The sequence below is a fragment of the Glarea lozoyensis genome (assembly GCF_000409485.1).
Source record: "Glarea lozoyensis ATCC 20868 chromosome Unknown GLAREA13, whole genome shotgun sequence".
Taxonomy (NCBI): domain Eukaryota; kingdom Fungi; phylum Ascomycota; class Leotiomycetes; order Helotiales; family Helotiaceae; genus Glarea; species Glarea lozoyensis.
Genome location: NW_007360987.1, coordinates 729456 through 742507, shown reverse-complemented (window position 1 = coordinate 742507; position 13052 = coordinate 729456). Strand labels below are relative to the sequence as shown.

The 13052-nt window shown below is 47.7% G+C and overlaps 6 protein-coding genes across 6 annotated transcripts; 3 read left to right on the top strand and 3 right to left on the bottom strand.

Annotated features, from left to right (window-relative positions):
- Positions 1-972: 972 nt before the first annotated feature.
- GLAREA_10183 (uncharacterized protein) lies at positions 973-1748 on the top strand (the record flags this gene model as incomplete). The annotated part of the gene is made up of 2 exons (XM_008080233.1): positions 973-1161; positions 1224-1748. 2 exons carry the CDS (start codon positions 973-975, stop codon positions 1746-1748), a joined length of 714 nt encoding a protein of 237 aa, XP_008078424.1.
- A 502-nt stretch (positions 1749-2250) lies between these two features.
- On the bottom strand, positions 2251-3788 carry GLAREA_10182 (NAD(P)-binding Rossmann-fold containing protein; the record flags this gene model as incomplete). The annotated part of the gene is made up of 6 exons (XM_008080232.1): positions 2251-2270; positions 2329-2407; positions 2457-2519; positions 2578-2976; positions 3437-3578; positions 3739-3788. The coding sequence occupies 6 exons, from the start codon at positions 3786-3788 to the stop codon at positions 2251-2253; spliced, it is 753 nt and encodes a 250-aa protein (XP_008078423.1).
- Positions 3789-4334: 546 nt separating this feature from the next.
- GLAREA_10181 (uncharacterized protein) lies at positions 4335-5220 on the bottom strand (the record flags this gene model as incomplete). The annotated part of the gene is made up of 3 exons (XM_008080231.1): positions 4335-4587; positions 4688-4844; positions 5121-5220. 3 exons carry the CDS (start codon positions 5218-5220, stop codon positions 4335-4337), a joined length of 510 nt encoding a protein of 169 aa, XP_008078422.1.
- Positions 5221-5992: 772 nt separating this feature from the next.
- Positions 5993-7070, top strand: GLAREA_10180 (uncharacterized protein; the record flags this gene model as incomplete). Its single annotated transcript, XM_008080230.1, has 2 exons — positions 5993-6710; positions 6763-7070. 2 exons carry the CDS (start codon positions 5993-5995, stop codon positions 7068-7070), a joined length of 1026 nt encoding a protein of 341 aa, XP_008078421.1.
- Positions 7071-8092: 1022 nt separating this feature from the next.
- On the bottom strand, positions 8093-9428 carry GLAREA_10179 (Formyltransferase; the record flags this gene model as incomplete). Its single annotated transcript, XM_008080229.1, has 4 exons — positions 8093-8807; positions 8857-8984; positions 9037-9107; positions 9170-9428. The coding sequence occupies 4 exons, from the start codon at positions 9426-9428 to the stop codon at positions 8093-8095; spliced, it is 1173 nt and encodes a 390-aa protein (XP_008078420.1).
- Positions 9429-9897: 469 nt separating this feature from the next.
- Positions 9898-12733, top strand: GLAREA_10178 (uncharacterized protein; the record flags this gene model as incomplete). The annotated part of the gene is made up of 2 exons (XM_008080228.1): positions 9898-10233; positions 10283-12733. The coding sequence occupies 2 exons, from the start codon at positions 9898-9900 to the stop codon at positions 12731-12733; spliced, it is 2787 nt and encodes a 928-aa protein (XP_008078419.1).
- Positions 12734-13052: the final 319 nt, after the last annotated feature.

The following is a 13052-nucleotide window of genomic DNA, read 5'->3' as shown; positions in this document are numbered from 1 at the left end:
CACGGCGAGAGTTGGGTCATGAATTGGGCGATGGGATATGGAAAGATTAAGCATGTCTCGGCCGCTAGAACTTAGAAGAGTTACGAAGTGGTTAGGCGAATGCTCGAGAAGCTTGAGGTCTGGTGGAAGTGGTGGATATCAGAGGTGAGGGAACGCTGTTACTCTGGCACTCACCGCCCGAGGGTCGCATAACGTTGAGTCCCGCTGAAGCTTGGACGGCGGGGCGTAGGGAGGCGTAAGGCGGCGGTCAATATCATTTCCTGGGCCCGCGGCGTGGAATGGTGCAAACGGCGGTGGTGGTGGCAGTCCAACATGACAGATGTCGATATCTCAAGGTTGGGGTTACACTTTGAACAGCTATTCTGGAAGCTTCAGGAACCTCAAATCAAGAATTGGGTTGCTGCTCTCTTTCTTCAAGATGCAGCATCACCATTAGAAATCAGCGTGCTGCCATTCCAGTCCTCGAGGTGTTGAGAACACGCGTTGCTGCTTTTCCATTCCCCCCAGAAAGTGGCCTATGAACTCCCCTAGATCAGCCAGTGGATCGCCAGTGGATCTCTCCCCACGAGTTTAGCTGGCTGGTAGCCGACTTTTAGGATGTCCGGGAGCAGGGCATGGATGGTTGAAGGTCTCAGTCAACGGATTCAAGCTTCAGCTCTCACACTCATCTCGATGCCTCGACAGCGGTAGACTGCATTATTGTACCGACGTGTACGATTGCTTGTGCCTGACACCCATCCATCGCAGTTCTCTCGTCTCACACCCTGCTAATCTCCACCCGTCGGCTCTGATATAAATCCTGTGCTCCCCCTTCTCCCCTTCTCCCCTCAACCTTCTTCTTTGTTAGTTCAAACCCCCTCACCCCTCACCCCTCAGCCCAGTCATCCATCACCTCGTACACCCGTACTACCTTCTCGCCCTTTCCATCGCCTCAACCCATTTTCATCAGCAATCCATCCAGACTTAATCATCATGTCGCGAGTTACTCCCCCAGTGACCAAGTTTACAAACCAAGCCGTACGAAGAATCTCATCAACACCCAGCGCTGCTCGTCCCTCCGCCCTTCTCTCCTCACAGTCACGAAATGCACACCTACCCCGCTCGAAGCTGGATCTCAAGGCAGAATGCACCAAACGCCAATTAAATGGCAGCAAGCCAGAGGTAATATCTCCATCAGTTTCGGACCATTCCTGTGACCATGAACTGATGGTGATCCCATCTAGCTCGAACGTCTTGGTGCGCATGACTTAATCGGCTCGCATGCCTACCATATCGCTCATAGACCACAACTCCCAACCAAACTCATCCCTTTGATGCAAGGCTTCACCACCTCGGCACCCAAACAAGTGCGTGGTGATACCAGCACCATTGAATCATTTGTCCTCCCCAATATCGATATGGGACCTCCGGCGAATCCATTCGAGAAACTTCGCGTTCCTCTGCTTCCAGATAATTACAATCCAAATCGTTCCGCTGATTCATTTCACGCCGCCGAGGAACTAGATGCACCTATGCCTAGATCCGAAATTAGCATCATTGCTGCTCACCCGGATAATGTTCTAGCTGCTGCCATGAGCGAAATTGTCGGCAATGATGGGCTGGATGTTGATATCGGCCAGCTCACATCTGGCTTCTCAGATCATTTGCCCGCTCAAGTCAAAGAGCCTGGTGCCCTCAAGGAGTTGTGGACGGGAATTGTTGATGACATTCTTGGTGCCGCCAAGCAGAATCCCAAACTAGCCGTTTAGTTTCTTCGTCGGTCGTTTGCACTTCTTATGATAGCGATGGTGTGGCTGCGTTGATGTTGATGATGTAGGTGTTATCTGCTTTGCCCCATGTGGCTATACTGGCGTTACGAAAGTTCTCCATGGTGGGATACCATGTCGAGACTTCGTGCTCTTTTCTTTATAAACTTCATCAAGGCTTGAAGCGTTTTCGTATATATATGGTAATTAAATCTTGTTAACACTTATACTTCGCCAAGCTAGTTTCCGGGGTCATAACTTCCTGACAGCAATGTAAACATTTCTATATAAAGAATTCAAGATGTCTACAATTATCCAGCGTTACGATTTCGATATATTGTATAGCTAGGTCTAAGATATACGGACAGCGGCCCTCCGTTATTTCCATCTCCTCCTCTCCCTGATGTTATTCTCATAGTGTGTCAAGCACTCAGCCCAGCAGCACTATAATGGTATCTCAAACTTACTATGAGGCTTGTTGAGTTCAAAGTACGCAACAGTCCTGCTAGCCACCTAGGCCCGAATCTAAACAGAATAAGTTTTGATTCACACTGTGTATTGGAAAAGTGTTTGGGGAACTTACCAACTTGGATCTTCTGTCCTGTCATCGAAGCATTCTTCGCAATGTCCACATAAATCTGTGCACAATCATCTAAATCCGTCTATCACCACTATCAGTTTATTGTCCTAACCCAAGAGTACATAGCTTACCGGTTTTCCCAACCAAGCCTGCTCATTCATCTTCTCAACCTGTTCCGGCGTATACTTCTCACCCTGCTTGCAATTAGTTCCACCTAAAATCGCTCCCTGCTGTCCCTCTTCCTCAACTTACCCATTCAGTAGCCAACCATCCCGGCAACACAGCATTGACTCTCACTTTCGGTCCTTGAGTCCCCGCCATACACTTGACCCACTGCAGCTGAGCCGCTTTGGTGATATTATACGGGACACAACTACCTCCAATCTTCACTGCCGCAATGCTAGATGTCACGATGAAACACCCACCTTCAGAATTGTCATTGAAGGTCGAGAGAGCTTCTCGAAGGAGGTAGTGCAGAGACTTGATGTTTACAGCAAAACAGGTATCCCAATCCGAGGTGGTTGTGGCTGTGAGATCTGAAAAGGTGCTGAAGCGGGTGTAGCCTGCGTTGGCTATGATGATGTCGAGGCCGCCGAGTTGGGATATGGTTTCTTGGATTACAGATGTGCAAGAGGTTTCGATTGCCATGTCCTAAGAGTTTGCAATTAGCCCGATTTTTATTGTCACGCAACACATGTCAAAGTGATAGATGCAGTCGAGGCCAAGTAAAAGTCGATTTGAGAAAAGAAAAGTATAAGTCAAATCTGTCCAGGCCACTTTCCTCCATGTTGTCTTAAATATCATCTACCATCCGTTTACTAATCCAACTCTCCAAGTAAAGAACTAGTCCACCTCTCAAGCTAAAAACTTGTGATAGGAGGCGGACATGAGTGAGATCTCAAATGAGTATAGCAAAAATAAGTAGAAAGTTCAACGCACATTTTCCCGGTAGACAGATGAGAGAATACCAAAGATCAAGCAATAACTGACTCCACTGGAAACGAATATACCAAGTAAGTCAACACCTAGAACAGCTAGCCTCTCCAAATCTCATCCATAAACATCAAAAAGCTCAACTGACAAGAACAAAATTAAAGAGATAGAAACTTACCCCACCAATAATTACCCCTTTAACACCCTTACTCTTCACCTTTCCCAAAACCCCCTTCGCCCTATCCTCACTCGCACAGAAGTTGATAGCAACATTTGCTCCTTCCTCAGCGAATTTAACACATATATACTCGCCAAGTCCCCTGTATGCCGTGAGGCATTTTGAGTTAGTTTATATGTCATTCATCTCAAGTATTCGGATCATTTTAAAGTTACAGTTGAAAGTGAACCAGAAAAGACGTAAATGTATGACTCCGCTGGGACCACCACTTATGAACTTGAAATTGGCGGAAGAATACATACCTAGAGCCGCCTGTCACTAAGACATTACGACCTTTTAGATTGTAAGGCATAGTTCCGGAATAATGGTTTGACTAGAATGAATAAATAAAAGTTTCAAATTTGGCTTGCGGGTGGTCTGATAACGGGTATCCAACCGATTGCGGGGTGGTGGATAAGGCGTGGTAAACAGCCAATATCGTAGTGCCTCGGCGACGAGGGTGCCTCAAGCTTTATCCGTGATGACGACGGTTAAGGTCGTCGAAGCGTATTGATAGTGTATATAGTTGATATAGTTAAAGATGAGCTTGTTAAAGTTGACGAATTGTCACTAGGCTGTCAACTATCGTTGGTCAAATGCGGGGTCACCGTAACACCTTGGAGGAAAAACATCAACTAAACATTGAATTGATTTTACTGGGCAACTCTCTGTGCCTTTCGGAAGCTAAACTTTGATAATACATCTGGTCTTAATACAGAGCCAGTCCTTCGACGCAATGTCGTTTGGTGGAGCAATGCCTGCCATCCGCCGGCAGATAACAATAACACATGGCAGATAAACCTCCCTATTCCCTGAGGATGGCGGGTAGTGACCACAACCTCGGAACAACGACCCCTCCTTAGAGGCTCTTCTTATCATCATCGTCGACACTGCTAACGGAACTCTCTGTGTTAACACGACGAGCTTCCGAAAACTCCGCTTCCTCTTCGGTAGCGCCGTGGATGTCCTCCTCAAAAACTGGTTCGGTCTCGACCGTCTCAAATTTGGTCTTGAAGTCTTTCAAACCTGCAGTGTAGCTGCTACTGTTGGAACGGCGTCGGGCGTTGTTAAGATTGAAGCCTTCATCTTGGACCTCTTCTCCATTGACTCCCCTGTGTTAAGTTAACACGCTATCCACGAAATGTTCCTGGCAAGATAGGCATATATGAAAGGAGAGAAGCGAGCGAGTATGTGAAAGCAGTATGAACTTACCATCCGCCCTTGCCTGCGCCATTCTTCTTCGTCTTCTTTGGATCGGCGTCAACATAACCAGCCTTTGCGAAGTATCGAGGAAGATGTTCAGTTGGAGAGGCAGTTCCGTCAGCGAGACCGGCATGGTCACGATCATTCATCTTATGTGTCTTGCCCACTGTCAATTGAGCTTGATTAGCAAAGAGTATAAAGCTGTGGCTGACACAATGGAAACAAATAATCACGCGAGGAGGGGTAAACAGCATAAGAGATCGAGAATCATGTCCTTACTGATGAAGATAGTTCTGCTCTATTGAGTGGATGGGATGGAGATGGTATTATCTTTGGTACTGCGATTAGTACGTATCGATTGATATTGATATTGATGGATGGATGTTGTATGATGAGGTAGGAGGTAGGAGGAGAGATGAGCAATCGAAGTCTATAGAAGTACTGGTTGTAGGCAAGAAGCAGGGGGTGCCCGAGGTAAGCGGCAATGATTGGCGTGAGTCGCGTGATGCCATTGTCTGTCTCGAAGCGGCGGTGCGGAGCATTATTTGGTGAAGATGCTCGGAATGGACAGACAATTCGGCTTCAAGATATATGTTTAACGTTATACAAACCTAATCATGATCGCATCTACAATACTGGGCGTTCAGAAGTGAAAAGATAATCTACGAATGAAGTTTGCATCAGCCTTCCCAACTCAATCAACGCCAGGAATGCCGCTCTTGTGTCATCGGGAGAGTTACGCATCAGCTCATCCCCACCCAGGTGATGTTCAAACCTTCCGACTATCAGACCGCGCTTGCGTGGTTGTCTTCTAATACCGGGAGAGCAGAGTAATTTTGGTTCTCACCCACCACGGGAGTTGAATAATTTCTCTGAAGCAAAATACGCCGTTACATCCAAGTGACGTTTCTTTGCCGGCCGTTGTCAAAGAGAAAAGGGGGAGGGAGGGGGTGGAAATCTGGGGTAATCGCGACGCAACGGTACACGGTACTTGCCTTGTTCGGGATTGGCAGGGATGCTGGGCGAGGGTGACACGAGGGAGCATCCGCCTCTTTCTGCCCTCTTTCTGCCCCTCATTCTGCAGCCTGAGGACAGCCTTGATCGAGCAAGCACGCACGGACGTACAATTCTGATTTCCAACCCGCCCGCATCTTAATCCGTTCCGAGGAATTATTTCCAACCATTACATCTCCGCGCAATATCAAAACATCGTATTCACTTGTATACCCATACGTCCCCAAAGTTGCCAGCAGCTGGTACACAAATAAATTTCCTCCTATCTGCCAGTTTTGCACGCGCTGCAACCCCTTCACCATGGCCCCTTCGTTCATGATCGATAACGACTCCGATTTCAATCCGATATCCCCTCCAACAACCAAACCCCCCTCTCCCAACGCCAGAGCCCTCCTCCTTGCCCCTCCATCCATATCAAGCCATGAAGAAAGACTGCGGAATGTGCTCTCTACATATGATCGATCCGTCACGGATTTGCAAATGCTGGATCGCTTGTCAGCGGGGCTTGTGACTCTTCCCGACTCCACCTACGACCTTGTATTAATACTCACCGATGCGGATGGATCACGCAAAGAATCATCGGACCTGCTTGGAAGAGACGCATTTGGCAAGATTGTTCAGGCTTTGAAGCCTGGCGGAAAATTGGAGGCCCAGGATGGCGCTTTTGACCAGAATACGGGCGGCGCCGAGCATAGAGAGGCTATACTTGCAGGCCTGGTGGCAGAGGGTAGCAGGATGGTGAAGCCGAACTACAGTGCAAGTGAAGCTATGCCATTGAAATTACGGAGGAAACTAAAGGAATCTGCTGTATCGAATGCTGGGCCCCCAGTTCCTGCACCGACGGCAATGGCAAGTGGAGGCCCTGTACAGGCGCAGAACAAGCCAGCGGGAGTAGGCTTTGTGGATTTCAGCGACGATTTTGACGATCCTATGATCACAGGGGAGAGTGACGATGATGAGCTTATAGACGAGGACACATTGCTCACAGAGGAAGACATGAACAGGAGCCTTGCTATTCGTAAGTTTTATGCAACCAGTCTAGTAATGAATATTTGCTAAGTTTGCCACAGCACCCGAATGCGCACCAAGAGTTGGAAAGCGTCGCCGTGCCTGTAAAGACTGTACCTGTGGTCTTGCCGAACGAATAGCGAAAGAAGATGCTGCAAAGCGGTCTGATGCAGATGCAAAACTTCAGACTCTCAAGTTAGGAGCGGACGATCTCGCAGAAGTTGACTTCACCGTTCAAGGAAAAGTCGGGTCTTGTGGAAATTGTAGTCTAGGGGATGCTTTCCGCTGTGATGGTTGTCCATATATCGGCATGCCTGCCTTTAAACCTGGGGAGGAGGTAAGGCTGCTCAACAACGATGTACAGTTGTGATTTCAGGTCTGCAAGGCGTTGGTTGTATATAGAGGCGTTAAGACGTATATAGGTTAGAGTGGGACGGGTAAATACTGTAAAACTTGGACAACGCATTAGTTTACCGGAAAATTGGTTGATGGTACCTGGCTTCGAATAAATCTAGAAATTGCTAATCTTATCCTTTTTGTTGCCATTTATTCGAATCATGTTTTCAGAAGCCGTCGGTCATTTTGGAAATTATTATCGTGACCAGCAACACACTAGAAACCGAATAGTTAGAGAATGCAGCTATTATGTCTAAGTAAACGCGAATACTAGGTAGTACAAAGCGACTAGTGCCATTAACATGTGAAACTTAAAACAGCCTATTGTTCCCTAATTTCAAACTTGCTTCTTCCTCTAACTTTTCACCCTATTAGCTGGAAGCTCTATTACATCCTCGATATCACTGTAGACTAAACAGAATTGCTGGATGAGGAGAGATCACTTCTTAACTTGAAGATGTTAGGAGAAGTATACTGATATTTAATGAAGTAGGTTTGCATTTTGGTAATTGCGAAATCTTTCTAGAATACCAATAAGCACGACACATCCCAATGTAGAGTGAGATCTTTTCATAGAGAATTTTGTAGATAAAACATATTTATACACTAGATGGGACATTTGAACCACCAATAAGAAACTGATATTTCCTTTTCATTTATTGGTTATTTCCTTCCCTGTTTTGGAGTCAATTTCCTACGCACTTAATGTCATTGAAACGTCCCACAATTACTTCCACGTATGTTTCCCTCACAGGCAGTGTTGAAATTTTCGGGACACCTCTAGCTGATGGCCCATACGCTTATATTTGTTTGGTAGTGAGCCCAACAAAATTGGAGATTTGTTTATACCTGGAATGTTCAGGAGTCGAAAGCTAAGTTGGTGAAAAGCGTGTCAGAAGAGAGTTGCAGTCCATATGGTCCATCACCATGGCCCGGTAAAGTGATAGATAGAGAACACTTCGTGGTTTCAGGAATGCAGTTGTTTGAGTCTGTCGGCTATGGTGGGGATAGTGTAAATGGAAGCATAGCAGCGCGGGCGTTCTGAGCAGTTTTTCCCTCCACGGTTATGGTATCTATACATATAGCATTGCCATTTCCGTCGACGAAAACAACCGAGTCTTGGTGGGTGTACCACATCAACTCTCTCTTGAGGTTTTCTTGAGAAATGAAAAGAGAACAGTGAGCCGGATATGACTGCGTTCCCATGATAGGCGTTTTCAGAATGTTTTTATCCGACGATGGATTCTGATCTGTTACAGGGCTGGACCTGTCCATTTGTCTAACGTCGTGAAAAGTGACGCGGAATTGTTGACCACGACGATCTTGCATCATAGTCCACGGCCTCCCAAGCGCCTTCGACTGCCGAAGTATGGTAATAGCTTTCCACTCTACCCAATTTATGCGTCGATCGTTTGACGTTATTTTTGGCGCCAGCTTCAGTTGCTTTTGGTCATAAATACCAACATCGACCATAGGCGGTTGAAATACTCGATTGCGCAGACCGTCTATAAGTATTTCTGCAGCCTTTGGAGTAACGATTTGAAGCAATTCATTATAGGAACACAGATGCGGGACTTCTATTCCTGGTGGCTGTGTTTGTGCTAGAATCTTGCCGTGGTCAAAAGACCGATGGTCTAAAGTTTGAAGTGTAACTCCCGTCCTAGTTTCTCCAGCTAAGAGAAGGCGTTGCAAAGGTGCTGCACCGCGGAAGCTTGCAAAGTTAGCATTCAGGCAAATATAATTCGAAAGACTCAAAATACTTTGGGAGCAAAGATGGATGAACATTCAAACCTCCATGCTCCGCCTCCTTAAGTAGGCGAGATGGGATGAATAAGCCAAACGAGACGGCTATTATCAGATTGATAGATTCTTTCTGAGGTTTTGGCAACTGTACGAGATTGTTAGTCCCGTGCGAATGTTCATCGTGCTAGAACGCTCACTTCCCAACCTTTGAAACCATCGATCTCGTGGATGGGCAGGCTGAGCTGCTGGGCGATAGATTTAATAGGTACTATAGCTTGCCATCAGCCCTCGAATACCTCACGCCAGCGAGCAGTGTTGAACTTGACTGACCATCACGCTTTTCTTTTAGTCCCCGGCCGGAGAGTTTGGCTCGGCGGAGCAGGACGTCAATCGAAGCAATTAGATTCGGATTCCGTTGTTGCTCGGCATGAACCGCCCGCAGAGATTCTCCACTGAACTCGTCTGAACCACAGAAGAGAATGCGGAGTGGTTTGGCCGTTGGGGTACTTGTACTGCAGAGGCTGGATAGGCCTCGTCTCGACACGGGGAGGAAGGTCACGACATAGGCGGCAAGCCGAGGTCTGGTCATGACCAAACAGCCTCACCACTTCTCAGGTTCCTTGAATGTTGTGATATTGCCTACCTAGGTAGGTAAGGAGGAACTAGATAGGAACTCAGGTACCTACCTAGGTACTCTTCGAGCCTCGTCGTCGGCGCGTCTCGGAGCTTTGTCTCCGGTTGCGAACCGACGCGCTCAAAATTACATCATCCACTCTCCACTGGGACTACCTAGGTAGGTACCTAGGAGGAGCCGCTGCCGCTATCTAGGCTGGGATTCTTGCGCCGTCAAACAACACGACACCGCCTTGACTGTCGACCCTTGACGGGGACATAGTCAAGTAATCCCCTCCGCTGGGTGGGATATGGGACTCGAGACTTGGACTGTCATTGACCACCATGCCTTGCAGTTGCACGACCTACGACTTCTCAACGCTCGCAACCCTACGATTGTCCTAACGCCATACCACCACCCTGTATAGGTTCCGCGCGAAGATGCAATGTCATCCCCCAGCGAGTCCCCGGCAAGAGCTATTCCAGCACAACTAGATTTTCTCGCTATCTACAATCCGTCTTTGGGCGCCACAGACGAAACGATTGGCGATCAAGTTGTTTATTACACAGCACCCGGCCACCAAGACCAGCATGGCCGTCAAGTACCCGAAGCGTCGCAGGCGCGCGAGCAGCTCAATGAGCAATTGAGAAGGATCGGTCTTGCTCAAGGTATGGTGGAGTTTGGACGGAGTTTCTCCGACGGGCAGGCTGTCGATACTATCGAGACTGAGAAGTCACGAATTATTCTACATGAGTTGGAATCTGGCTGGTGGATATTGGCGGTGAGAACACACATATACGTTAGAGCAAACGAAGTACTAACTTCTGTAGTCAATCAACCTAAGCGTCATTCCCAAGAGCACAAAAGTTGCGCCTACGAAGGGTAAAGCCTCAGATACCGTCGAAACCGTGGAGTACTCCTCCCGCGAGGTGAAGCCTGCGGTGCTGCTACTTGGCGATCTCCTCCGGGCACATTCAACCTTCCTCTTACACCATGCATCATCGATGAGCGCGTTGTTCGTCCGGACGAAGCGATACAAATTTATAAATATTCTTGTGCGTTATTGGGACACCTTCCTTTCGACGTGGAACGTTCTCATGCATGGTAATCCTACCAATAGCTTATACGGCGGTATCAAAGTAGCGGCTTGTGGAGAACTGGGTATTGGTGTAGGCGAAGAGCACAGAGGTAGCGGTGAGCGTGAAGTACTCGAAGGTTTCGTGAACAGGATTGAAGGGCTTGTCGATTTGATGGTCTTGAAATTCGGCGAACCCCAATCAGTTGATGATGCGAAGAAACCTGCCAAAAGCGTCAACGGCAATCAAGTGGGCCCGGATTCATGGATGGGTCGAGGTAGCGACCCTGATGCTGAAGATGGAGCGGTGTTCCTTGGGACGGGCGCCCTGTCGCGAAAATCCATTCGTGACATTTCCCACTGGGCTGAAGATATATATAGATGGGGTCCACTTGCCTATGGTGTAATTGATAATCCAACTTCGACTCGAAGACACAGGAAGAAAAAGCCTCGGGTTCAAACGAAAAGAGTGATGTCTCCCGATACAAGGGAGCAGTCACAACAAGTTTATGGAATCAAGCCCAAACCGAAAACTACTTCTTCGGGTAACGATACTCGCCAAAAAGATTCTACAGAGGCAAGTCGGAAGCCTATCGATCATGTAGAGCAATCACGGGAAACATTTTCAGACGATACTCTCGGTGGAGACTCCGTGAAAAGCGAAGAGCAAAGACAGGACGCCAGGGAAGAGCCTGCCGATGTTCCAAAGAGGGGCAATCCGTCTGGAGAGCACACTCAGGCCCTTAAAGGAGAGTCAGAATCAGATAGGTCTCGTGCCAAAAGAAAGCCTGTTCTACGACGAGCGATTTCCGCGATTAGTAGCGATAGTGAGTCGAAGAAGACGAGCAAGCTCATGCATTATTTAAAGCTTGGGTATGGCACTCACTGGTCGCTTGGGGGCAATGCTGCTTCTCCGCCAAGCCATACAACAGAACATACACCCGCCGGTACTAACAAGCCTCGGGCTGTGAATGCCGAAACGGGAAGTTTAGGAGATTCTGAAAACAATCAAAACGAAGAAGCAGGCGAGTCAGAGCCAGCTTTACAGCGTATTCATGATGATTCATCTGCCCATTTTTTGATAGGGCTACAAGGAGAGATCGATGACACTGACGAAGATACAACGGACAACGAGGTCGAGGTGGTCGCGTCGGGAAACAACTCTATAGAACTGGAAGGATCAAATGAGCGGCTGCTTTTGCGGACCCTGACTGTGGAGCTAGAACGAGCAGAAGATGCTCGTGCAGAAGCGGATATCAGTATCGATTTGAGCAAAACCGAAAATGAGCAACCGATGTCGAAACACACCAGCTCAGAACGAACCTCTGCATCGCAAGGTTCTTTCGAAAGCCAAGACAGAAATAAGACCAAAAAATTGCGCGTAATTGTTTATGCTAGCAGACCGTTTGTATTTATATTTTTGTTCGAACTGAGAGCCGAGTCGTTGGCTTGGAGCAGTCTCTATCGAAATCTACACCGGCAGCTCAATCCGCTGATAAAGCCCCTGCTTCAGTCCACCAGTTTCCGACCACCTCGTCCGGATGCAACAGCTGGCACTGCCGTGCCCATATACGACCTCGTGTGGGACCCTAGGACACTGACGGTGAATTCAACGATACCCAATATTCCCGATCCTTATGCATCCTATGAGTCTTCTATGCAGCCACCATGGTCTCGGATCGAGGCGCTCAGTACGCATATGCAGATTCTCCACATGTATGTTGCGACTACTAAAGATTCCCGGGATGGAGAGAAAGAACGTACATGCAAGACTAGTAGAGGGTGGTGGGTAGTCTGGACTCGAATAGCTGATCCGAATATCACATCGCCTACACCCTCTTCTGGACCAGCAACAATTCCAGCTTCAATTGCCGAGGATAGTACAGCATCTTCCCTGGGTCATACTCTATCGGACACGGAAAAGTCGCGACACACGAGTACTTTCGCGTCGAGTTTTGTGTCTGGCCCTGCTCATCCATTTCTTACCCCTCGCAACCATGCCAATGGTAGTATACCGAAAGACAAAGAAATATTTTTGATTCGCCAAGCAAGTGATCATCGTACCAGCCACACTTCTACGCGGTTCGTGAGCAGTTCTTCGGCCAACATGGAAACGAGTTGGGCGAGCGGTCCAGGAAAACTAGCACAGGGCATTGGGGTAGACACCAAGAGGTATATTGAGGGTCTTTTGAACCTAAATCGCTAGATCGGAAAGAAACACACTTCTGGGATGCTTTAGACTGCGTTTCAAATTGGCTAGACGAACATAGATAGCCTATAATCTTACCGAATGGCGTCCACGGTCTTTTTACGCTTCGTAGAAGTTCTCACTTAATTAGTTTGGCTAGTAGTCTACAATAGAGGCGATCCGAATTTTTGACTAAAAATGACCAATGAATCTCGCTTAATTCGACGGTCTGCCAGAGAAACCCAGGAGAACTGAGTTGCTTCACAACCACTCTGTATTTCCATATGTTCAGCTCCCATAGAAGTAGTAGTAGTCCCCATTGCGTCTTTGTTCAAGT